Raw genomic sequence first — 27085 nt, forward strand, 5'->3', positions numbered from 1 at the left:
CTTACTAGTTGTATCGTATAAGTAATACATGTAAAAACCAAGCTTTTAGAATGGTTTATGCTATACGTCTATCTGTTTAGAATTTAATTAGGTAGAAGATTCCATACTGTATTCACGCGGAAAGCGAGGAAATTGAGTCACCATTACTACAATATCTTCTTAGCTTATTATTCTTGTTGTACTACGAAATGAGTTGTAATGACACAAAATAAAACATGAACGTAGTAGCCTCTTAAAATATTTATTTACACATATTAATAATATCAGGTGATTAATAAAATAAATAAAAAAAAATACTTAACCCTAAAACATGTTTAAAGTTACTTAACTTATTGGTTAAATAGAACCACCCACGTACTCGTAAGATCTCTTAAAAATGTTCTTTCCTATAGAATAATCCTCTTACTTATAAAAATTTTAATGCAGGATAATAATATCTTTGTGCTATAGAGAGACTGACTGAATAAAGAGACAAACTGATTAAAGATTAATAACAATAGGAATTATGCATTTCTTTTTATTTGTTTAATTTAGTTTCTACTACGTTTTAAAGTAAACATTATTGGACATCTACTAAATTTGACATGTACGAACGCCGCCATTTATCGCGGCATTGGGATGACGTCACAGAGCATGGTGTATGTTGTTTACTGTGTGCATTTAGAGTTATCAATTAAGGCTTTTCTGTTTAAATCTCTGTTAAATCAATGGATAAACCTAAAAAACATTTTACATATATTGCCTAGTACCAATGTGCGAAAATTCTATTAAATTGTACACTAGATAAAGTATTGTTTTCTGTTCCAAGAGATGCAAAAATATTTAAACAATAGTGAAAGGGTATGAGAAGGGATAAAACATCTTCAATATTACGATTAAATTGTTATATATAATTGTTTAATGTAAGTACATATATTATATTTTGACAGCATGGTGCGATTTGGTCAGAAGTATATCCCTAGGTCTATTTATATTTCCCTAACCAAATATACAAAAGTAAAAAAAATCAATTGGTACAGACATACACTATTCATTAAAATCTATTAAATAATAATAAAGTTACGCGACTTTTAACAACATTTGAGGTTATGTTTAGAAACGATTTAATAGATTAAAAAATATATGTCAGAATAATTACCTTGCAGCATTTATTCCTTTGACGTCAGAGGACGTAAAATCTAAATTTGATGCAAAATATGCTATCATAAAGCATCTATTTTGGTAGGTTTTACCATTGTGCTTTGACACAACCCGTTTCCACCATTGTTATTAATAATTCCTAATATCACTATGTATTAAAATCGCACTAGGTAATGGAAAATATTACAAGAATATACATAAACATATTTTTTCTCTCAAACAAGACTAGCAAAGTATGAATAATATAAATCCCATAAGGCGCCCTGTGACGTCACGTTTAATTTCGACAAATGGTGATGTGTCTCACTAAAAAGTGAATGATAATAATAATTTGAATTTCGTTCGCAAAATTTACACTAATTGAATAAAGTTTTATGCAGTTAAATAGAAACTAAATAAGGTGTAATGTCAGCATCATAAAGTGTCCGGGATAAAAATTCAAGTAAATTTAAATTAATGCATATTTTCTATTGTTTCAGGTAAGACTAGGCGTATTCAGGAGTATTCATTGGACAATTATCACACTAAATACGCATTACTCCTAGAATAAGGCGGATCAGTGTACACTTGTTTCACTCTGGGCACTGTAATCGTCTTAGGGAGATTATCAATATCGATATCTATATCCATAATTTCGTTTCTGACAGATCGTCTTTTTCCTATCTCGTAAAATGTTACTGCAACTATGACCAAAATTATAAAACAAAGTAAAACAACCATTGTAATAGTCAATGGAGTCCAAAAACTTGATTGACCTATCTCTGGACTATCAGTATAATTTTCTTCTGTCGTAGTGGTGTAGGATTCTGTTGTCTCAAAATTCATATCCGGTTGCGTTGTGAATACATTAGGTGGAGGTGTCATAGGTGTATCTGGCTCTGGTGTCGTAAGTATGTCTGGTTCAGGTGCCGGTGTATCTGGCTCTGGCGTAGTAGGTATACCGGGCTCAGGTGCTGGAGTATCTGGCTCTGGTGTAGTAGGTATACCGGGCTCAGGTGGGGGCGTATCTGGCTCCGGTGTAGTAGGTATACCCGGCTCAGGTGCGGGTGTATCTGGCTCTGGCGTTGTAGGTATACCGGGCTCAGGTGCGGGCGTATCTGGCTCCGGTGTAGTAGGTATACCCGGCTCAGGTGCGGGTGTATTTGGCTCTGGTGTAGTAGGTATACCGGGCTCTGGTGCAGGTGTATCTGGCTCTGGCGTCGTAGGTATACCGGGCTCAGGTGCGGGCGTATCTGGCTCCGGTGTAGTAGGTATACCGGGTTCAGGTGCCGGTGTATCTGGCTCTGGTGTAGTAGGTATACCGGGCTCAGGGGCGGGTGTATCTGGCTCGGGTGTAGTAGGTATACCGGGTTCAGGTGCCGGTGTATCTGGCTCTGGTGTAGTAGGTATACCGGGCTCAGGTGCGGGCGTATCTGGCTCCGGTGTAGTAGGTATACCGGGCTCAGGTGCGGGCGTATCTGGCTCCGGTGTAGTAGGTATACCGGGCTCAGGTGCGGGCGTATCTGGCTCCGATGTAGTAGGTATACCGGGCTCAGGTGCGGGCGTATCTGGCTCCGGTGTAGTAGGTATACCGGGCTCAGGTGCCGGTGTATCTGGCTCTGGCGTCGTAGGTATACCGGGCTCAGGTGCGGGCGTATCTGGCTCCGGTGTAGTAGGTATACCGGGCTCAGGTTCGGGCGTATCTGGCTCCGGTGTAGTAGGTATACCCGGCTCAGGTGCGGGTGTGTCTGGCTCTGGCGTCGTAGGTATACCGGGCTCAGGTGCGGGCGTATCTGGCTCCGGTGTAGTAGGTATACCCGGCTCAGGTGCGGGTATATTTGGCTCTGGTGTAGTAGGTATACCGGGCTCTGGTGCGGGTGTATCTGGCTCTGGCGTCGTAGGTATACCGGGCTCAGGTGCGGGCGTATCTGGCTCGGGTGTAGTAGGTATACCGGGTTCAGGTGCCGGTGTATCTGGCTCTGGTGTAGTAGGTATACCGGGCTCAGGTGCGGGCGTATCTGGCTCCGGTGTAGTAGGTATACCGGGCTCAGGTGCGGGCGTATCTGGCTCCGGTGTAGTAGGTATACCGGGCTCAGGTGCCGGTGTATCTGGCTCTGGCGTCGTAGGTATACCGGGCTCAGGTGCGGGCGTATCTGGCTCCGGTGTAGTAGGTATACCGGGCTCAGGTGCGGGCGTATCTGGCTCCGGTGTAGTAGGTATACCGGGCTCAGGTGCCGGTGTATCTGGCTCTGGCGTCGTAGGTATACCGGGCTCAGGTGCGGGCGTATCTGGCTCCGGTGTAGTAGGTATACCCGGCTCAGGTGCGGGTGTGTCTGGCTCTGGCGTCGTAGGTAGACCGGGCTCAGGTGCGGGCGTATCTGGCTCCGGTGTAGTAGGTATACCGGGTTCAGGTGCCGGTGTATTTGGCTCTGGCGTCGTAGGTATACCGGGCTCAGGTGCGGGCGTATCTGGCTCCGGTGTAGTAGGTATACCGGGTTCAGGTGCCGGTGTATCTGGCTCCGATGTGGTAGGGTTACTGGGTTCAGGTGCCGGTGTATCTGGCTCTGGTGTCGTAGGTATACCGGGCTCAGGTGCGGGCGTATCTGGCTCTGGTGTCGTAGGTATACCGGGCTCTGGTGCCGGTGTATCCGGCTCTGGTGTCGTAGGTATGTCGGGTTCAGGTGCCGGTGTATCTGGCTCCGGTGTTGTAGGTATACTGGGTTCAGGTGCCGGTGTATCTGGTTCTGGTGTCGTAGGTATACCGGGCTCAGGTGCTGGAGTGTCTGGCTCTGGTGTAGTAGGTATACCAGGCTCAGGTGCTGGAGTATCCGGCTCTGGTGTCGTAGGTATGTCGGGTTCAGGTGCTGGAGTATCTGGCTCTGGTGTAGTAGGTATACCGGGCTCAGGTGCTGGAGTATCTGGCTCTGGTGTCGTAGGTATATTGGGTTCAGGTGCTGGAGTATCTGGCTCTGGTGTTGTAGGTATGTCTGGTTCAGGTGCCGGTGTATCTGGCTCAGGTGTCGTAGGTATATTGGGTTCAGGTGCTGGAGTATCTGGCTCTGGTGTAGTAGGTATACCGGGCTCAGGTGCTGGAGTATCCGGCTCTGGTGTCGTAGGTATGTCGGGTTCAGGTGCCGGTGTATCTGGCTCTGGTGTTGTAGGTATATTGGGTTCAGGTGCTGGAGTATCTGGCTCTGGTGTCGTAGGTATATTGGGTTCAGGTGGTGAAGTATCTGGCTCTGGTGTCGTAGGTATGTCTGGTTCAGGTGCCGGTGTATCTGGCTCTGGTGTCGTAGGTATATTGGGTTCAGGTGGTAGAGTATCTGGCTTTGGTGTCGTAGGTATGTCGGGTTCTGGTGCCGGTGTATCTGGCTCTGGTGTCGTAGGTATGTCGGGTTCCGGTGCAGGTGTATCTGGCTCCGGTGTTGTAGGTATATCGGGCTCAGGTGCTGGAGTATCCGGCTCTGGTGTCGTAGGTATGTCGGGTTCAGGTGCAGGTGTATCTGGCTCCGGTGTTGTAGGTATATTGGGTTCAGGTGCTGGAGTATCCGGCTCTGGTGTCGTAGGTATGTCGGGTTCAGGTGCAGGTGTATCTGGCTCCGGTGTTGTAGGTATATTGGGTTCAGGTGCTGGAGTATCTGGCTCTGGTGTCGTAGGTATGTCTGGTTCAGGTGCTGGTGTATCTGGCTCTGGTGTCGTTGGTATGTCTGGTTCAGGTGCAGGTGTATCTGTCTCCGGTGTTGTAGGTATATCGGGCTCAGGTGCTGGAGTATCCGGCTCTGGTGTCGTAGGAATATCGGGTTCAGGTTCAGGTATAGTAGGTATGTCTGATGATGGTGTTGTTATCTCTTCAACACTTGGCTGTGTTGTTGTATCTGAATCGCCTCCATCTCGCGAAGTAGTTTCTGGTTCTATTGGTTTTACATCAGGTGTCGATGGTTCAACCTCTGTCGTGATTTCAGTTACATTGGCCTGAGTTTCTGTAGTCAGGACTGGTTCGGCTTGTGTCGTTGGATCACCTCCTGGCTCAGTCGTTTCATCTACATTGGCTCCTGTTGTTGAATCGATTTCTATTTCTGTAGTAGCTGGGTCTTTATCTTCTTCATAGATGATACAACGTTCTTCATCGTAGCCTGGTGGTATGTATCTGAATGAGTCGACCAAGACGATGGAATTTGGTGATGCTGTTCCCATCAATGTTATCTGTAGAAAAAAGGTAAAGTTAGGTTAAGTTATATTTAAGGCTATGTTAAACACTCAGATAAATGTTTGCAAAATATTTGTTTTTTTTTTTCATTTAATTATTGAAGTCATTTCAACTTCACCTTATAGGAAAACATGAGTTCGATAAGGCACTTTATTCTATGGAAACATTAAAGAGAAAATTAGGTTTTGGGCGAGTTAATTGTTATTACTAATACGTCGTTACATCATTGTATAAAAATCACTAATGAAATAAACATAATACTGGTGCGTTTATATTGATTTAAAAAAAATATATATTATGTATTCAAATGCTGAACCTGAATTAACATTTAATTAGCAATATGATGGTTTCAGTAAAAAAAATCACTGAATATTTTTTTTTGTGTTCTAAGTAAACATAACAGTCATATAGAGTTTTATCGAATATATGGATAAAGTTATGGTGTCGTTATTTAGTATCTCTAAGACACAGTTAGGCATCGTCGGAAAACTTAAAAAACAATCTGATAGATCGTTGATCAGATTAATTTAACGTTAACTAATTGATTGTTTTGAGTATGGGTCCTATGATTCATTCATTCTATGACGCTCTACAAAACTCGTCTCTATTTTCCGCTTGCATTGGCTTTCTTTAAACTTGACAAACATTCAGACGGTAGCACTTGCCTTGTATGAATTAGTCCATGCTCGCGTCGGCCTCATTTCCACATGAATTACTGCATTAGGACTTATAGTATAACTAGCTGACCCGACAGACATACAATTATTTTAAGTCCCGTCTTAACTATGAATGTGCAGCGCGCATTCTGTCAATCGCTGACAGTTATTTCAAAAATTGACAGTTATATAAAATTAATATTTTCGCTAAGTTTTCTTAAACTTTCTAATATTCCGCGCATTTTTTTGAATTTTTTCTTTAATAAGAACCTTCTTCTGACAATAAACAAAACAAAAAATGTGAATCGGTCCAGCCGTTCACGCGTGATAGCGTGACCAAGGGAAATAGGGATTCATTTTTATATATTATATATTATATAGGTAATGAGTAAAACATCATAGAAAAGACAATAAAAAGTTTTCGCGTGTCATCATAAATATAAGACTATGTCATGAACGGAAAGCATATGTTTTTCGTATTTTTTTTAAATAATTTTTGTTTTAAGGGAAAGATTAAAACGGAGTATATTTTATTATTAGATTTATGTAGAAGAAGTAGATCACTTGACAAGCGGAGGAGCTGTACGAGGCTACTCGAAGACAATAAGTGCAATGCGGCGTCCGCGCTTTACGCCACGGAAATGCTTTTATTACAACTATACCATCAGTGCGCAAAACAATCACTCTGCGTTAGGTTGTGCATGCTTATATCCCCTCACCACTATAACATTATAATCAGGAAGCAAATTATTAATATATAATATATTATCTCATATCCTGGACTTTTTCAATTTTTCAAATTTCAAATCAATGATGTCAACCAAGGGTTTATGGATCTCGCAGTAGCCAGTACAGTGGCAGTATTTTAAACATGGTAATATACAACTGTTATCTTTGCGAAAGAACCCTAACCACCGTCAATCTTCATGTGTTCATGTGCATAAAAAGAGCTGAAATCCAGGCTACTTTATGCTGGTAATTTTGACAATTCAGCCAGTATTTTATCACACGTTTATTAAACGATCAAAGTTTTTTTATTAATCTATATCTATACTTATAATAAATCTGTAGAGAGGTCAATTCTGTACATGAAATATATTTCCAAAATAACTATCAGGGGGTGATTAGGGATCGATACTGATGCCAAAAATGCAATTTGTAAAATTTTTGTCTGTCTGTCTGTCTGGCTGTCTGTATAACCGTTATAGAAACAAAAACTACTCGACGGATTTTAACGAAACTTGGTACATTTATTTTTCATACTCCTGTGCTAGTTATAGTATACTTTTCATCACGCTACAATTAATAGGAGCAGAGCAGTGAAGGGAAATGTTGGGAAAATGGGAGAAGTTACTCCATTTTTTAAGCTTCCGTCGCGTGTGCAACCTTAATGGTTAAAGCTACATAGAAATCATGTATGACGGAAATGTTCTCCTTAAAATTATGTAAAAAATATCCCATGACAGCATATGTCTATCTTTTATGGTTGACTCACAATAACACGTGTAACTCCCGATAGCTTAGCAGTTCGAAGCTTTCTCATTATATTTGTCTACTCTTACGTTTATAACACTCTCAGTCATCCTTAATTATAAAAGTTAACATTATTAAATATTCCATAAAAAGAATCATAGAAATCGGTATAGAAACACCAAAGTTATACATGAAATACGCTAATAATAAGCCATCATGCGTGAATACTGAATCATGCTATAAGGATTATTTTTGTATATATATAAGGTCGCGAACGCACACGCAGGCGGCTTGCTTGGCACCTAGAGGCTAGCGAATCACCTAGCGAGTAGCTTCGTAAAACGAACATTCTCGAACATTAGCGACCGGCTCCATTTTTGAAGTCCGAAATCCACGCGGGCGAAGCTGTGGGCGGAAGCTAGTAGGAAATATAGTTACATATTGTAATAATTAAAGATTACTAAACATTCATTAGTCACGTGTTAATGACAATACGAAACATTATCACATCAAGGAAATATTTAATTTGTGATCCTCGCGAGTATATTCTAGTCGTAGAAAATGTAAAAGTTTGCGATGATGTTTGTATGTTTAAAATAATTGTATATCAATATTGGTAGTTGGGTTTGAGTGAAATTTTGTACACAGATAAATCAAATCCTTCATTAACAAATTACAGGTTAGATGCATTCTGTATTACGCTGTGCGGTTTTTCTGAATTTTCAAACAAGCGGAGCTGCTAGGAAAAGCATGTTACCGATATATCTAGAACTTTACTAATAGAAAGGCGACTTCGTTCACATGAGAAACTTTATTTTGAATAATAGTAATCAAATTAGAAACAATATTGTCTAGAATACTAAAGTATAACTTAGCTTTTTCTAAATAAGACATGATCTTGAATCGGTTTCAAGTTCCAGCGGTATACCTACAAACAAATTAACAATCTTTATCTCTTTATAAATGCCGATTATTTATTACTGTAGATTAGGAAATAAAGTGATAAAATAGACCAATGTGAAGCAAATACGTCAAAGTTACTGAAAGAAGATAATGAGCATAGCTACAAGGAAAAACTAAGAGAGATCTTAGGGTTTTTACATGGATCTAACTGTTAGACCTTAACGTTATAAACAGAGAATAAATTCTGCTTGCAGTTGAAATAAGAATGTTCAGTCGGTAAGAGAATATATGTTTGAAGATAGCATTAGTAAGAGAATAGAGATTAACATAAATTCGTTAATGAAGATATGTATGTTGTTTGGTTATTGCTAAAGAAATGTTTGACATGAAGGTAGAATAGCATAAAAAGGCTAATAATAAAGAACGAATATGTTGCATGAAGGAGAAAAGCGTTTAGTGTGAAATTGGGTTTCCGAGTTTATCCTGTGACGATGGAGTTAAATATATACATGTTTAATGTAGACATGGTGTGAAAGTTTTTAATGAATCCTGCTTCTATCAAAACGCTGCCGAGTAATTCTTAAACCATTGTATTTAACACTCACATATCCAGTATAAGCGTTTGTGCCAATTACTTGGACGCGAAGAGTGTGCCACCCTTTTACAAAGCCTGCTTGCAGAGGTGTGTTGTTAATGTTTCCCATTACGCCATGATTTCCACCTGGCACGTATTGGTTTGCGAATAATGTGATTTGGTCCGAATTCGCCGCTCCATCCATAAATATTTTGGCTTCAACAATTCCTCGTCCTGTCATAGTAAAGAAGAACGATGACACGCAGCTCAACGCGGGCTCTGGCGTTATATGTTTCACGCTATTTCTATGAGGGCTTTGTAGGCCGATTGTAGAGTAGTTCCTTTGCACCCAAACATTATTGATGTTCCCACACACCCCCACATCATTGTTAAACATCGAATCGAAATCTTTGTCGAAAGAGTATGTAACACATTCTTCGCACAAAACATGTGCTGTACAACACAATAACGCGAAGACACATTGCTCCGCTTTAAATTTTAACATTTTTCAAACACTTGCATTTGTGCCGATGCTCACAAATCTATATAATTTAAAGCTTCGCGTAATCAACATGTACATATTATTATCAAAATACATTTATAAGGTTATCATGGATAAGATATAATTCGATGAATTTACAATAATCAAATGATAAATATTTTGCATGCATCAAAATGCTGTGTGAACGCTTTAAATTTTTATTGTTTGCGTCATTTCAATTAACCGATATATCAAGGCCGAATTTTTCATGATCAGACTGCTTGGCATGTTCGGGAATAGAAAAGTGTATTATAGTCTTAAGATAAAACAATACATTATCTTGCAGTTAACGAGATTATGAACCGTATGACAGTTAAGGTAAAGCTTAAAGCGATAGCTTTAGGTGCCCTCACTTTTGTCGATTTTATGTTAAATTTTATCGATCGTCGGTGAGCAGTAAAGGTTTTTGGAAATTTGTCTTTTATGAGCAACCGCCTCTGTGGAATACTTGTATTCTGGTATGGTTGCTGTGTCGAGAGCTCAGGTTCGATTCCCGAGTCGGGTACCATTATATTGTTTTTTTTTTGGAATTGTGCCCAGTAAATAGCCGTAGGCCCATACGTGACTGACTTATATATAGACCGATGTGTTAGACTTAGTAATTCTCGTTTGATTTATGTTCCTGCCGTTTGATGTTAGATGCCTTTCAATTTTTGTTTATCGACTAGCTTGTGCTGGCGGTTGTATATGAATAGAAATGGGTATCTTAATTTTTAAAACGATAGCGCGATAAATTCGAAGTTAACGCCATCTAGTTAAAAAACTTTCCAAAGAAACATTAGATTGTTACATATTTCACATTATAAAAATGTAGAGCATATACAAAAAATTATATATTTGATATTATATGTTTAAATATTATAGTTTTAAGTAGTGTATTAGTTAATAGTTACTATAGTTAATAGCGACAATAGTGTATTAGGTTTAAGGTACCTGTAAGGATATTGTCGAAATGATGATAAATAAATAAAAAAATTAAATAACAAACTTCGACATGTCACATTGATATCAGTAATGTCCGTGTTTTTTTCTACTTTAAAATAATATTAGCCCTGTATTATATACTGTCCCACTGCTGGGCACGGACCTCCTCGACTATTGAGAGGATTTAGGCCTTAGTCACCCACGCTGGCCTAGTGTGGATTTACAGACTTCACACATCCTCAAAATTCCTACAGAGAATTTGTCACGTTTGCAGTTTTCCTCATGATGTTTTTCTTTACTGTTAAGCAAGCGATAATTCACAAAGAATACACACATCATTTTTAAAAAGTCAGAGATTTGTGTTCTTAGGTTTTGAACCTGCGAACATTCGTCATAGCAGTCCGTTCTACATTCAACTAGGCTATTAATAATAATAATAATATCAGCCCTGTATTATATACTTGCCCACTGCTGAGCACGGGCCTCCTCTACTACTGAGAGGGATTAAGCCTTAGTCCACCACGCTGGCCTAGTGCGGATTGGTAGACTTCACACACCCTCGAAATTCCTATAGAGAACTTCTCAGGTATGCAGGTTTCCTCTCGATGTTTTCCTTCACCGTTAAAGCAAGCGATAATTCACAAAGAATACACACATAATTTATTAGAAAAATCAGAGGTGTACGCCCTTGGGATTTGAACCTGCGAACATTCGTCATAGCAGTCCGTTCTACACCCAACTAGGCTATTGCTGCTTTTTAAACTTTCATATTGATAAAATCATCATCTGAAAACGATGAAGCCATGAACTAAAAACTAAATTTATTAATCATATTATAGTGACAATAGAGTCATTATCGTTTCGACATAAATTTTAGCGATTTATATCAAGAGCTTAAAGGCCTTAATTCGAAAACGATATTCATAAATATGAATATCATTTTCGAAATAATTTCCAGTGGTTTAAGACTTCGGGGAACCACTGTTATCAGAAGAAGGTATCATAATTTGAAGGGTTTAAGGTCTTACTGATCTTTATCAATATAAAATTTAAAACAGTCTTACGTTTGTATGTTTTTTGGTTATTTTTTTAAAAGCATAATTAATTCTTTAAAAAGTGTTATTGAAACAAGTGACAAGCAAGCTAACAAATTGCATATTAACAGTAGGTACACTATCTAGGATTTTAGGGTAATAAGGAATGGATTCAAAATGTAATAACTAAAACTATTTAGCTTCATTTAATGATTATATAAGTCGTTGACAAATGGACATCCGGGGAAGATGGACAAAACATGTTGCACGTGCTTTTTGTTCCGAGGGGGTGTATTGGGAGGGGTAAAATGGGCTGAGATAAATATAAGTCCATGCAGACAATATTATCGACATATATAACTCAAAGGTGACTGACTGACTGACATAGTGATCTATCAACGCACAGCCCAAACCAGTGGAAGGATCAGGCTGAAATTTAGCATGCAGGTAGATGTTATGACGTAGGCATCCGCTAAGAAAGGACTTTGATTAATTCTACCCCCAAGGGGATAAAATAGGGGATGAAAGTTTGTAAGAAACTTTGTCAATTTTAAACCGATCGGGCGGAGACTTTGCATGCATAAAGCTACTATGACGTAGGCGTCCCCTAACAAAGGATTTTGATAAATTCTAACCCTAAGAGGATAAAATAGGGGATGAAAGTTTGTATAAATCTTCTTAGATATTCGACTGATTGAACTGAAATTAAAGATTGGAGCTACTATGATGAAAATGTTCGCTTAAATAGGATTTTGATAAATTCAACGCCCATGGGGATAAAATTAGTTTGAACCAATCAGTACCGGGAAAATATGTAACAAAACTTTTATTATACAGTGGACTTTTATCCCGGACAACTCCTTCACACGGGCGAAGCCGCGAGCAAAAGCTAGTCATAGATATAGCTGGTAAATAATATATAAAGTATAAGTTCCGCTCGCGGCTTTGCCCGCGTGTATGCCATGTCCTACGACACCAGCTCCATTTATTCTAGCAGTAAATTACCTGGATATAAACTTTGTGTTAATCCAGGACGTCGTCTACCCATGTGCCAAATTGCAACCAAATTGTTGTGTGTTTACTTGTGCATGAATCCTCCTAGCCGAATTTTCGGCCACGGCGGCCAATCTCAACGGAAATCAGCCCAGTACACAGGAAATATTATAGTGCACAAATGGGCGCGCAACACACAAGTGCACTCTCTGTTCCTTCATTCTCTTAGTCCGATGAGACGGCAACCCGACATGACTAAAGAGAGATCAGGCGCAGGAGTCAGGACCAACGCCTTTACTTGCTTTCCGAGACACGGGGGTATCACACCGCCAACTTCCTGACTCCGAGCTGCTACTGAGTGTTTTAAGATGCAAAAACCCAGTTACAATTATTTTGGTTCAACCCAGGATTCAAACGTGTAAAATTACAACTACACCACCGATGCAGTCTATGAATATTATATGGGTTCTACTACCATGCAAGGCCAGGGCAAATTGCTTGTAAAACAATAAAAAAATCGTGCACGAAGGTAAATATGGTGAGGTCATCAGACACTTTGACTCCATCGCAAAATCTAAACATTAAGATATAATATCTTGTCGATAAGATCGAATCAGTATTGATCTGATTATTTCCGTTGTACGAGTAGATTTTCGTAATTATATTGACATAATATGATTCATTAGCTTTTTTGTCCAGATGGTTAAAGTAAAAAGTGGCGTTTGGTCATAATACGGTATCCAAGGACAATGTACCCATTCTAGATACTGGTTGGCTGTGGTTTTGGGACAAAAAAATCAAACACATATCACGCCTCCATCCCTAAGGCAGGAATAGCGAACCTTTAATGGTTAACGTGCATCTATCTATACATATTATAAAACAAAGTCCCCTTGTCTGTCTGTTTGTATGTTATCGATTTTCTCTAAATCTAGGGAACCAATTTTTATGTAATTTGGCATGAATAAAGTTTAAAACCCTGGAAAGGTTGTAGGTTTCTTTCCATTCCGAGAAAATATATAGCGGGAAAACACCTTCATGCGGGCGAAGCCGCGAGCAATAGCTAGTTATTTATATATTAAAAATATATGGCATGTAACGTGCCATCCAGGATCGCTTTTATCTATCAGAGTGCCCCTATTTACCAACTTTTTTAAGAAACAACCATGTTTTTGTTTGGTACATTACTGGCGTGCCTGAATAATTTTGTCACGTGCCACCACTAGCACGCGTGCCATAGGTTAGTCATCACTGTCCTAAGGGGTAGGCAAAGGTATAACCAGGGAACCTACTTTCCGCCAAGCGTGTCATAGAGCGACAGGGCGCGAGCTTATCGCCGTATTGGACACTAACTCTAAACTAGAGCTGATACTGAACAGAAGAACCCAAAATCTCTTTGTTTTAGGGCAAAGAAGGGTTAATAAATATTATTAGATGAAGTTATACAAATGAGATAGGTCAGTTGATGGTAGGTAATCGTCACTGTCTATTGATAATTCCAGTCAAAGGAAATTTGTGTGTGTTATCGACCTTTAAGATGTAGAGTATGGATTAGGAATAAGGAATTTAAACGTTCTTTAGCAATATTAGGCGTTCGAAATTTAAATTAAAAAGTACTTCCATATCACGCCGTACTTCTGTGAGATAGTCACAATGGCCAGTCAGTTCACAAAGCATATATAATAATAATAATATCAGCCCTGTATTATATACTTGCCCACTGCTGAGCACGGGCCTCCTCTACTACTGAGACGGATTAGGCCTTAGTCCAACGCGCTTAAGTGCGGATTGGAAGACTTCACACACCTTCGAAATTCCTATAGAGAACTTCTCAGATGTGCAGGTTTCCTCACGATGTTTTCCTTCACTGTTAAAGCGAACGATAAATTCACAAAGAATACACACATGATTTTAGAAAAGTCAGAGGTGTGTGCCCTTGGGATTTGAACCTGCGGACATTCGTCTTGGCAGTCCTTTCCACACCCAACTAGGCTACCGCAAAGCATTGTTCTGAATAATTCTAAAGGAGTTATGGACCGCCTTTAATCTTTTCTACATTAATCATATCTTGATGGCAATCTTGGTAACCATTGAATTTTATCGAAATAGGTGATATCTTGATGGCAATCTAGCCAACCATGTGGATGATTTATGAAAGGATTCAAAGGTTGGGGCCCACAAATAGTACGGAGTGTTATCGAAAAGTTTAACAGTATTTTTTTAAACATTAAATGTTTTTATAGGAAAGAGATAGCGTCATGTTCGTAGAACCACTTATGAACGGATTATTCTACCGTCTAAAACAGAGGAGTACTATTCTAGTTATTGCGTTATACATGATTATTGAGTTTACATTAGCTCAATAATCATCAAATGACGTACCTATCGAAAATTTGTATTAAATCGGTGTTTTTGCTCATTAGCATGTTTAAAATATCGTAAGAGAAATAAAAGGAAAAATATATGCTAGTGGGGCCGGCGCACTTTGTCCTGCCACGGACTGCTTTAGCTATCTTTCATAAAAATTGATGAAATAATTAATTAATAGAAAGCTAGATTACGACAGCAACGCCATCTATCCTATCTTTCAATCCGACACCGATCAAACATACGAAATTTCATCGCGGTTATATTAAAATTTACCTGACCAACAACTCAGCCTCCCACGTGACCATGAAGGCGGCAAAGTCTTCGAAACGTCGAGAGAAAATTATGATATAAATTCGTTGATATCTCATCCTTTCACAGTGACTGTCCTGAGCCAAGGTTTGTGACCCGTTAGTAGGTCGCCCTCAGTATGATCGGTTCATTTTCAAGGGTAACGAGCGTCTAAAGCTCTCACCCGAAAGTCCGATGTTTGTATAAGCCGGTCCTTCTTGGCTAACAAACGTAGAGTCAAGTTAAAAAAAATCTTGCCACTTTATTGGTGTTTTGCAAATATAAGGTAAGGCGATGAAATTAAAATAGGCGCATTAGTACGTAATGAAGTATTTAACCCAGAAGCACACATTAAGGCGTTGGATTTATATAAGTCACCAAAACTAAATAAAGTAATTGGGGATTGTTAGGTATTTAAAGTATACAAGATGAATGAAAATATGGGCCGGCGGAAGTATAATCACGTAGTTTCTCAAAGCGGCGAGGTTTTGATGTTCGAAAAAGTATGAGTATTTGTGGCAAAATTAGAGAAATTTTTATGATAAGAGAAACCTCTTTATATTCATTATTGCTACGGATTTGCCCTTAATATATAATGTGGCGAAAGTAAATTCGTAGTGATTGTACTTGTGCATTTAATTCATTCTCACTAGTGTTTGCTTTAGTGCGACCGCGTTGAAGTCTTTTCTGCGAGTAAAAGTCACCTTGAATTTTCAAAGGCTAAAAAATTCCCTATTTCAACCAAACTCTATGGAAAAACAGTAAGGAATAATTACTTTCGCTACCAATTACCTATTAAAAGGGAATATGGAGAAATCATAAAATAATAGATTGTATTATATACTATACCACTGTACTCGTTTATTCTACCTGCGACTTTCAGAAATTTCACTATACGTAAAAAACTTTTTTCATGATCATATGAGCTGTAAGCTATTAGAATAAAATCATACGAAAAAATGTGAATACTTTTTATTAAAACAGATATAATATTGAGTTTTAATTACCTTTTTACGTACTTAAGTTACGTAAGTCAATGGATTTACATCGTGGCGCGTGGCGTCGTACGATGTCTTTGTGGCCTGTATAAAACCTAAAATGATTGAGTTTGGTTATTCTAGATGAAACCTAGAGCAACAAACCTTGAAAAAGAGGATACGGCGAAAAGGGTAGAGAAAAATTGGTTTCGTTATCACTATTTTATTTTAGTTAATTTATTTTACTTTGTGGTACTCATATTTAACTTATAACATTACATTATATTCTTATGTATATATGTATATTTATACGTATATGTTTATGTAATTATAATATGTATTTTATGTATTTTGATAGTTACAATGTTACTTATATTGTATTTATAGTTATTATAGGTATTTTATATATACCTTCTTTTTCAATGTCATATTATCGTGATGCACCTATCTTGATTATTTCTGCACCACCCTAAGGTTGACTGGTAGAGAATGCCTATGGCATTAAGTCCGCCTGTATACATTTGTATATTAAGTGCAATAAATAAAAAAAAATGTATATAAAAAAAAAATGGAATGTTCAATCATGTATTTAATATAATAATATATTATTTAGCTCGCTAACAGCACTTATACGTCATTATAACTTATTTGCAAAATAAGAATAATAATTTTCGTGTTGGTAATAATTAGAAAAGACTTATAATTCATGGTTTTTCCTTTAATCATATTAAGGGATTATTGGAATTATTTACTGAAAAAAACTTAGAATCATATGACATATATCAGTGGCAAAGGATCACATTTTCCAAACGGGAACCCGACACAACATGCAGGTATTCCTTACATGCATTTAATGCGATTTGCAAACTGTTCCAATGAAAATTTTATTTTATATAAGTAACGAAGAGGAAGCCAGCAGTAATCAAGTTGTATGGACCCTTCACCAGTGTTATATATCTATATAATTCAATTTGCACATAAAATATAACATACAATCTTTTTATAGTGAGTCAGCGATGTGGCTAATTTTCCTGTCAAAAGATATTTACCGATAGCTTTATGTTATTTTTTTATCGTCTTACTTTGTTAATAGAATACTTCGGCTTTTATTCTTTAGGTTTTTGGATAACATTTATATAACATTTTGATTGAAATAAAAATTTTATAGTGCAAAATATATTATGATAAAAAATTAGATTTCGAACTATTCTAATCAAAGGGCTTCGAAATGTTTCTAATATTATATTTCCATGTATTGTGAACAATTTTTTATTCTGTACATTGAACGGAAGTTGTCAATAACACACAGCTAATGCATCGTAATTATGTTATGATAACATAGCTTATGAAAATTTATATCACACTTGAGAGACGTGTTAAAAAGGTTTCTAAACCCTTTAGTTCATGACATAAGGTCGTTTATACCACAATACGACGGGTGTGCATTTTTTCGTTAATCGCTTATCATTTTTCCAGCTAACTGGATAAAATTAATCCGCGCATTAAATGCATAAATCCGATTTAAGGAAATCAATTCAAATAGCGGCCATAACTCAAAAATCATTAGCTGTCATTCTTTACGTAGATTTTAAAAGTAATTTATTTATATAATAATATCAGCCATGTATTATATACTGTTCCACCGCTCGGCTCAGGTCTCCTCTACTGAGAGATATTACACCGTAGTCCAACACTCTGGCCTACTGCGGATCGGCAGACTTCATATACCCTCAAAATTCTTATAGAGAACTCAGGTATGCTCTGAGATGTTTTCCTTAACCGTTAATGCAATCGATAAATCACGAAGAATATTTATGAAAAGAAGAAATGTCAGAGGTGCGCGGCCTTGGATTTTGGACATGCGGAAATTCGTTAAGGCAGTCTTTTCCACACTCAACTCAGTTATCGATATTTATAATTTATTTCTTTACTTAATACGAAATTTCTCATCGTTATGGCCAATGTTATTTCATGGAGTATAATAAAAAATATTTTAGCACTCCCGATGACGAGCATAGCGCTGTGCTTTATAATCTTTGTAGTCCTATTTGTGAACAGTTTGAATGTATCGCTATTGGTAAAAGAGCCGATTTTTATTTATAAACATATAAATAAATATCATTTGTATGTTTTGATTAAATTATAATAGTTGTTAAATTTTTGTAAATAGTTACATAATATTACAAAAATATTGATGGCGGTTATTTCTAGAAATTTCTATGTTGGCTTAAACTTTTGTTATCGGTTATTATGATCGATCGGATTATAATATTTTTATGAAATTGTAACTAGATAATATAAGGTATTTGTGAAAATCTATAATATTCTGGTCTACGATTTTTAAATTGTTTACACGTAATTTGCTTAAGAAACAGACAATGCTTTACTTGCCTATTTGTTCAACAAATTGTATAACATTAAATATGTAAATTTAAATTAATGTTTAAAAATAAAAGATTCCTTCAGAACGAGGGAAACCAAAGCTTACAGTTTCATTTTCCTGTAAGTTATAATAGATTGAGAACTGAAAGAAATTTTTGGTAATGTTATTTGTGCCAATGTAAAATATCGTATAAACCTTTTTCTGGTTATATTTGATTACAACAAGGCAGACCTGGCTGAAAATTTAAAGACCAGCGACACTCAATAAATAAAACATTTTTATTTATTCTTGAAACATTTTGAATTTCTAATATTAACGAATTTAGTATTTGAAATATTACTGTAAATACCTGACAAAGGTTGCGATCTGGTTAATAGGTCTGGCTTATTCATCATTCATCTTTTTAAATAGCGCGCAGAATAAATCAATGTCTTTTTTTTCATATAGAAAATAATTACACAGTTTCTACAAAATTAAGAAAGAATAATATTTGGTATTATTTTTTGAACTAGATTCTAATTTATTGCAAAGCAGCTCGTTCTTAAAACAAAGATTATTAAAAAATACAATTATGCACGGATCATAATTTCCTAAATAAAATAACGCATTAATTACAGATCAAAAAAAAATATTATTATTTTGTATTTCGTAGTCTAACTAGAGTTTCATATTTATGTATACATTTTATTTTTATTATATGTATTTTATATGTTACTGAGATATATATGATTATTACTCTAAAATTTTACATTACTTACGTATCCAGTATAAGTTGCTGATCCAAGAATAGTGACGCGAAGATTCTGCCACCCTCTCACAAAGCCAGCCAGGAGCGGCGTGTTGCTGATAGTGCCCATTACAGCATCATTCCCATTTGGCACGTACTGGTTTGCAAACACCGTGATCTGATCCGAGTTTGCAGCACCATCCATGTAAATGTTCACTTCAACGGTCCCTCCTCCGGTCATAGTAAAGAAGAAGGACGACACACAGCTCAGAGCGGCCTGAGGTGTTATAAAAGACACGCTTTTTTCGTTAGGACTTTGTAAGTCTATTGAAGCATAACTCCTTTGCAACCAAAACAAATTTATGTTAGCACACACTCCTAAATCTTTATTAAACAACTCTTCAAAATCTTCCTGGAATTTGTAAGTCACACATTTATCGCACGAAACATAGGTAACACAACACAAAAGGGCAAAGACACATCGCAACGTCTTGAATTCTAACATTTTTCAAACACTAGCATTTGGGCCGATGGTCACGAAATTTCTATTATTTATATCCGCGTGTTGTAATCACAATGCCTATTATCGTAATTATTTATAATGTTATCACGGATAAGATATAGTTTGGTGAAATGATCTATGAATATTTTGAATTTATCGAATGTTTTCGTGGATGTTTGGCATTTTTTTCGGTTGCGTCATTTTAGCCGTCGGTGTCGAAGTGATCGGACGCACGGGTGTCTTCATGTAACTTAGACATATATATTAAAATATACATTTCGTTAAATAATAATAAAGCGAAAATGATTTCATCCTACGGTTGTCTGGAAGGGATCGCTTTAACGATAAGACCGCCTATTGTTGCACTAGCTATAGTTAATTTGTATATTATGTGTTTTTTTTTAATTATGCGGTGTTCAATAAAGAATTATCTGTCTATCAAAGCAAATTATATCTATAACTGAATTGCAACATAAGTTGTAGTATACACGGTTGACCTTATGTTTTCCGTTTGCTGAAATATTTTTTTGTGCAGAACACGAATATTGAAACTCTCTCGTGGACCCTTGATGATATGGCTGACACCAGCATGTGTTTCAAAAATCCGTGTTTAATTTGACTCGAAAATATTCATGGGTACTACTACGTTTTAATCGTGGCTATATTAGTGTAAAAGATTTCCCACAATAAAAGTCGAAAATTTTAATATTATATTCGTTTATCTTCTAACATGCAAATATATTATCACAAATTTTCAAAATTATATAATATATTTTTTATACAACTAAATCTGTCTGATTGCTTTGCGCCTATTTATAAAACGGAGGCAATGCCATTTAAATTCGTAACACACCCACTGGCTATCGTCATCCTATAGATCATCTATTTTTTGAATTTATTATTTCTTTGTATATTATGAATGACGATTAATAAAAGTAGTTAAAATACGGCGAATATACTTATTTATTATATAAAAATACGATTAACTTCATTCAACGAAGAGGTATATGCGTGTTTACGAACTAAAGTAAAATATTTAGGTTAATTTTTAAAATTACCTTAGTTGTGACCTTGATATACTAAAAATGGTTCTTCTAAGTCAATTTTAATTATCGTTCGCTTTACCTGTGAAGGAAAGTTCACTGTGAGGTAACTTACATACTTAACAATTCTACATAATCTTATCGTAGGAATATGAAGTCTGCCGAGAGTCAACCGACATTACACTACGCTAGCGTAGTGGACTTAAGTTTTTACCCTCTTAATATTAGAGGTGGTGCCAGAAGAAGTAAAGTATATAAAAAATACAAGGTGTATATGCTAAGTGGTTTATTGTTTCGATACACGGTCATTTCGCCCACTATTTTATTTTATTTTTCAAATGAGTTTACAAGTTTTTACGTATATTTTCACAAACAATTTTTAATGAATAATTGTTTCGAACTGAGGTTTTCACAATTGGGGTGACGGACGGACGGACGGGGCGTTCCGCTATTTGATACGTAACTCTATCCCTTTTAGCCCTTTATTAGTTACGTTTTACGGAAGTTTCAGTTTACGTAGAAAATAATGAATTAATTCCGAGAATCTTCGAGTTACACAAACGCCAATTATTAGTATCAAGAATGTTTGTATTTAAATCATTTGAGTTTTACATCGACACCTATTTGATATGCCAGTGTTTTCTTGGTATTATAAAGCGCCTAAAATATATTGTATTTTCTTCGTGCAATGGTTACAATTGAAATTTTGCTATTATTCTTTTATTCTAATATTACTAGTCCTTGCTTATTTTAGACATTATAATGAAATTTTGAAAATATTATTTTATTTGTACTCTTTTAAATCTTGCTTATTTTAAACATTTCTGGGAGAATTTATTCATAGTTATATTATCACATGAGTGAAATATTATAACAACCCTGAATTAGACCTAGAATCTAAACCAGAATCTGGGTAATATAAATATTTTATGAGTGTGGTGGATCGACGGCAAAATTTAGTTCTCACCTAAAAGTAAAAAACACTACTTCAAGTAATAAAAATGTAATATATATTTTATAAACATTGAGTAAATTTTGGCTTTGAACAAGCGAGACTTTATCAATGTTCAATATATGCGCGGCAGAGGGTTAACATTTTCACAAATCAAGCTGTCATTGCTAAATGTAAGTTTTGTTTTAATACGGGCTCAGCAAAGTACATTGCACCTGATTGTTAGTGGGTACGGTTCAAATAGATTGATACGCTCTACTGCTGTAGTAATACTGGAAACCATCTTGATTTCTTATGTTTACGGGAATGTTAGAAATAAAACATTTTTTTAATTGTATCGCTGTTTTTATATTATTTATTTATTCCGACCTTTCGAATACTGCAGCCTTCATGGCTATGAAGGTTCTCCCTGTGACGAAGAAAAATAGAATTATACCGGCCTGTTTTTTTTTGGAAATTGCCGCGGTTATCACCGCAGGTACCCTGCTTACGGTGTACAAGCGCTCCCACGGCTTAGCAACCACGGCAGTTCCAATGATGATTCGGTGGGTCCTACCGCTATCACTGAGGGTGCCAGCGGACGGTACGCTGGCAGCCCGCAGCTATTCGGTCACGGGACCCGGGAGGAAGAAGGGAGGGGATAGAGGGAAGGAAGAGAAGAGGAAGGAGTAGGAGTTCGTTAGGATGGTTGGAAGGGAGAGGGAGGGGAGATGTTCGCGAACCCTTATAGGCCTCAATGTGTATTTGGCAACCGAGAGGCATACACATTACACTATGTGCCTAGAGTCGCGGCCTAATGTTCCCCCGTGCATGGGCGTGCATTCGTATGAAGACCCAGCGCACAAGAATTGCCTCGGAGAGTATGCCGGCCTGTTGGGACTGAACATATACAGGCTGGCCTCGGAACGAGACAAACTTACGTGAGCCACTGTGGCGGGTTTTAAATCATAGTGTGCGGTAATCGGTATCTGTGCGGATATATAATATATCCTACCACCAGTAAATTACTGCTGAGGGTTGAACTTACTAAACGGTTACTATCAGCCGAGCTATCTTCTCGTCTTCTAATATATATGAATAAACTTGGAGTCAGCTTAATTAAAAGCATAATATATAAGATATTTTTTATATTTACTAATGATTTTACTTTTGGATTATAGGGTTATAATCCAAAATTTGATTTTATCTTCATGGATTGGTAATAGGCACATAACAGGACACAAAACTACAAGCCAATATAATAACTTTGTATAAAAATACGAAATAAAACATAAATTATTTATTGTATGAATTAAAACATTACATAACAGATCTTCCTTAAATTATAATCTTAAATAACTACATACCCCCGTATTTTTATATAAAATCACAAGTTTTAAAGTAAATATAAGTAAATTCTGTAAAAACAAGGCCACACTACACACAAAAAACTTTAAAAATAAATATTAAAAATACTGCGTTAAATAAAAAAAAAAATGTTAATCGCATAATGTGAAATAACTGCGTTATTTACAAATGCAAACAAATAATTTATTTTACAATCTTATAGAAATATTAATCTTAATCGTTCATTCATCGAAATATTTAAATACTCGATTAATGCGATAATCAATGACATTAGACGGTAGTTTGGCTATAGCATAAATAATTTTATATGAAGTAACTTTTGAAGCTACAAATCCGACAATTATATGATTTATAAGAAGCCGCATAATTCATCAATTCATTCGGAACGGACTATCACGCATGCACAGCTGCTATACTATATTAAAATAATATCAAATAAATTATAATATCAATAATTCTTAAGTATACAATCATTTTCATATTGCATTACTAAATGAAACCACCCAATTATTTTTTTGAAAATCACTCTTTACAATAAGTTACTCGAACCGTAAATGTAAAATAAAAGAGTGTTGGATTCGAACAAAGTAAATATTAATAAAAAGTAATTTTAATTGTACATGACCTCATGCTGCTACTAAGAGAAAGCGGCAATGTCCTACTATCAGTCAGAAATACATTCACGCACACCCCATATTGATGATATCGTACAAAAGTTCAGAATGATCAGAAAATTAAAACTGGGATTTGTGGCACAATGTTAGCAGAGATGAAGACGATTATGTGGTTTAATTTGATATCGCAATGTCAAAATGAGCCTGCATAATTTGTCTTAATTTCTATGACTTAAAATGTAACTCATTGTACGATGAAATACTAATAAACACGTTTTAGTAATTTAGTAACATTAATATATCGGATTTAATCATAAAATTAAATATACTGCATTAACAAAATGTATGAATACAAAATTTTAAATGTTTGTAAGTTGACAAAGGGTCAACAAACATAAATTATTATATTAAACTTACAACCAATTAAAAGATGATCTATTTATGGTTTTGATCACTCATATTTACATGCCTTTAGTCCGTTCCTGCTAGGAAAACATTTTAATATTTGGAAAGTTCCGCCTTATTACACAGTTCTCTTGCATAAAAGCGCTTTTCCATAAGCAAAAAACCACCAACACGCTAAACCCACTATTACTAATGTCGCTGCGATCGTTCTTAATATCAAGAATAGAACGAACGATTCTAATGCACCGACATCTTCTGAATCAACAGGCGTCGTTTCTTCAACGGTTTCAGTTGTTTCAACTCCTGGTGGTTCCGTTGTAACAACAATTTCACTAACTGTTGGAAATGGTACAGTGATGACACCATCCCATACAGTTTCTTCCGTAGTTACATCGGATGTAGATGGTTCAACAGTTGTACTTGGGAAATCGAGCTCTCCGATTGTAGGGAACGGAATTGTTACTAAAGGAGTTGTACTTGTTGTTGTCTGTAGTTCAACAACAGTAGGGAATGGGACTGTTACTAAAGGTGTTGTACTTGTTATTGTTGGTAGTTCACCAACAGTAGGGAATGGAATTGTTACTACAGGTGTTGTACTTGTTGTTGTTGGTAGTTCACCAACAGTAGGGAGTGGAACTGTTACTAAAGGAGTTGTACTTGTTGTTGTTTGTAGCTCACCGACAGTAGGGAATGGAACTGTTACTGATGGTGTTGCACTTGTTGTTGTTGGTAGCTCACCGACAGTAGGGAAAGGAACTGTTACTGAAGGTGTTTTACTTTTTGTTGTTGGTAGCTCGCCGACAGTAGGGAATGGAACTGTTACTAAAGGTGTTGTACTTGTTGTTGTTGGTTGCCCACCGACAGATGGAAAAGGAACAGTGACTATAGTCGTCGCTGGTTCTAGCCTCGTATTTGATGTATTAATTTCACTAAGTGCTGGTATACCGATAGTATTCTCCAAAGGCGATACATCCGTCTCGATAGGGAATTGTAGAGCATTGTTTTTAATTTCATTATTTGCTAAAACGTGTTTTATGGCTAATGGTTCATTATAAGACGATATGTCTAATTGCTCAGTTTGAGAAAACGGGGAGAAAGAGATTGACTGGACAGCTACCGAAGATCTTTTTTTAGCTCGCCCCAAAATAATAGCCTGTAACGAAAAAAAAATTCTGTTAATTTCTGCCGCGCTAACTGACGCTTATATCAGAAAAACATTATATAATCAGTGATAATGATCTACGATACAAAAAAGGCAGTCAGCCTCTTAAAATTATATGGTTTGATGGATGGGTAATATGATAAAGTTAAATAAATACTGTTATAAACAATATGGTTACCGGCATATGCAATTTCGTTTATTATTTCGAAGTATTGAACATTAAAATATTCCAAATAGTAAAATTTTATTATTTGTATAAGGTTATTATCGTTGATTGGACTAATTCATATAAGAATAAAATTGTTAAGTTTTATAGATTAGAAATGTTGTATTTTGCCATAGTCTAGTGACAAATGGAGATAATTGTTGTACAAGTCAATTACAAGTCAATTATTATCAGATTTTTCTCTTTATAGCGAGAAATAACAAAGCTAAAGTGTCAGAATACTTAGGTAAATATGATCGAAGATTGTTGTAATGCATTGGTAGAGATGATATGAGCAATGCCGAATGTAATGGTTATAATACGGTCAAAGTCAAATGGTGGTACAGACGATGACAGAACAAAAAGGTAATTTGAAATTAAATAAAATTTTATACCAAGTTTCATTTATAAATGTTATCTAAAATTATAATTATTATCATGTTATTTTACTTACGTATCCACGACCATGTGCTGATATCTGGACTGTTATCTGTTGTCGGATAACACCTACTTCATAAGCAAAGGTTTTGGTTTCATTTCCGATGATGATATTTTCTTTAAAAACCATTAACGATAATTCAACATTCTGTGATTTTTTTACATCTATAGACGCTTGTATAATCCCATTAGTCAAAGGAAATTCTTCTGTTATAGCGCAAGAAACATATTCTTCATTTTGAGCACTATTGTCACTGTATTTATTATTATCAGTGTTTTTTGTTTCATTCACACGTAAAGTATTACATACACTTTGATCACTGTATTCATTAAATTTCAACTTAAAACCGACACATGTTTTATAAACGGAACACAAAAAGAACACAATTAAAATTCTCTTAAACATTTTTTATACACTTTTTGTGTGCTTGTTGAATACTCTATCAATTTTGAAAAGAATTAATCTGAACACATCAATATCTTAGTTTTGGTTGTTACGTTAATATAATAATTATGATAAAAACATGACTGCGCTAAGCGTAGTATTTACGATAAAAATGTTTCCGCCAATAAGAATATTTTTTATGTTTTTGAAGCCGGTGCTCCAAAATTAAAAACAGTTTACAAGGATTTAGGGATTCCTCTAATATCATAGAAGAATTCGAACGGTTAAGTCTTAATACAATTTCGTGCATTATCCTAACATTTGATAAAATATAATATTTTTAAAGGTTAAAAAATACCCAAAAGAATCATTTGTAATTATTGGGGTCTTACATAATATAAAATTGGCGTTTTGTGAGGGAATACTAAGTCGTTCTTTTTGTTAAATATAATTAATTAATCTAACTCCACCATTGTTATTCTTTTTCACTTTTGCCATATCGTAGGGAGTTCATTGATTCCTTTACAAAAAAAAAAACATGGGGACGAGAATCAATAAACTCTCTAAATGCGGTATGGATTGTCACATCGGAGTCGTTATCTTTCCTTGTAAAAAGTTAAAATAAAACGATTTTACGGATTTTATCGCGGTTTTTATAGTATAATTTTCTCCTGACGTTTCGAAGACTTTGCAGCCTTCGTGGTCACAGGGCGGACTGAGGTGTTGGACATTCGAAAAGACAAAGTTACAATATCTACCTACATTTTACAATTATATATTTTTTTATTTTATTTACACTATACAATAATATTATATATTTTTTTAAATTTTAGCTGTTGGTTGTCAAGTCAGCCGGTCTTTTG

General features: G+C 36.1%; 2 protein-coding genes across 4 annotated transcripts; both read right to left on the reverse strand.

Moving 5' to 3' along the window:
• Nucleotides 1-225: 225 nt before the first annotated feature.
• On the reverse strand, nt 226-19705 carry LOC115442716 (nascent polypeptide-associated complex subunit alpha, muscle-specific form). 3 transcript variants are annotated; one of them, XM_037436511.1, is made up of 2 exons: nt 19201-19705; nt 226-5322 (listed from the first exon to the last, which is right to left on the reverse strand). In XM_037436511.1, exons 1-2 carry the CDS (start codon nt 19672-19674, stop codon nt 1660-1662), a joined length of 4137 nt encoding a protein of 1378 aa, XP_037292408.1. In that variant the 5' UTR covers nt 19675-19705; the 3' UTR covers nt 226-1659. The 3 variants fall into 3 exon arrangements, 2 of the variants coding, with proteins under 2 accessions (XP_037292408.1, XP_037292407.1); XM_037436510.1 differs by lacking the exon at nt 19201-19705 and adding an exon at nt 8964-9490; XR_005111998.1 differs by lacking the exons at nt 226-5322; nt 19201-19705 and adding exons at nt 8248-8383; nt 8964-9490.
• A 3285-nt stretch (nt 19706-22990) lies between these two features.
• Nucleotides 22991-26348, reverse strand: LOC115442734 (probable maltase-glucoamylase 2). Its single transcript, XM_030167881.2, has 2 exons — nt 25854-26348; nt 22991-25185 (listed from the first exon to the last, which is right to left on the reverse strand). The coding sequence occupies exons 1-2, from the start codon at nt 26241-26243 to the stop codon at nt 24151-24153; spliced, it is 1425 nt and encodes a 474-aa protein (XP_030023741.2). The 5' UTR covers nt 26244-26348; the 3' UTR covers nt 22991-24150.
• Between the last annotated feature and the right edge of the window lie 737 nt (nt 26349-27085).

Source organism: Manduca sexta, chromosome 8 (genome assembly GCF_014839805.1).
Source record: "Manduca sexta isolate Smith_Timp_Sample1 chromosome 8, JHU_Msex_v1.0, whole genome shotgun sequence".
NCBI lineage: Eukaryota > Metazoa > Arthropoda > Insecta > Lepidoptera > Sphingidae > Manduca > Manduca sexta.

What these genes read in the sequence shown, in the direction of transcription:
- LOC115442716 (XM_037436511.1), bottom strand. Translation starts at nt 19,674, where the DNA reads ATGTTAGAATTCAAGACGTTGCGATGTGTCTTTGCCCTTTTGTGTTGT. An exon ending in CAGCAACTTATACTGGATAC is followed by an intron (nt 5,323 to 19,200) that starts GTAAGTAATGTA and finishes TTTTTTCTACAG; the next exon opens with ATAACATTGATGGGAACAGC.
- LOC115442734 (XM_030167881.2), bottom strand. Translation starts at nt 26,243, where the DNA reads ATGTTTAAGAGAATTTTAATTGTGTTCTTTTTGTGTTCCGTTTATAAA. An exon ending in CAGCACATGGTCGTGGATAC is followed by an intron (nt 25,186 to 25,853) that starts GTAAGTAAAATA and finishes TTTTCGTTACAG; the next exon opens with GCTATTATTTTGGGGCGAGC.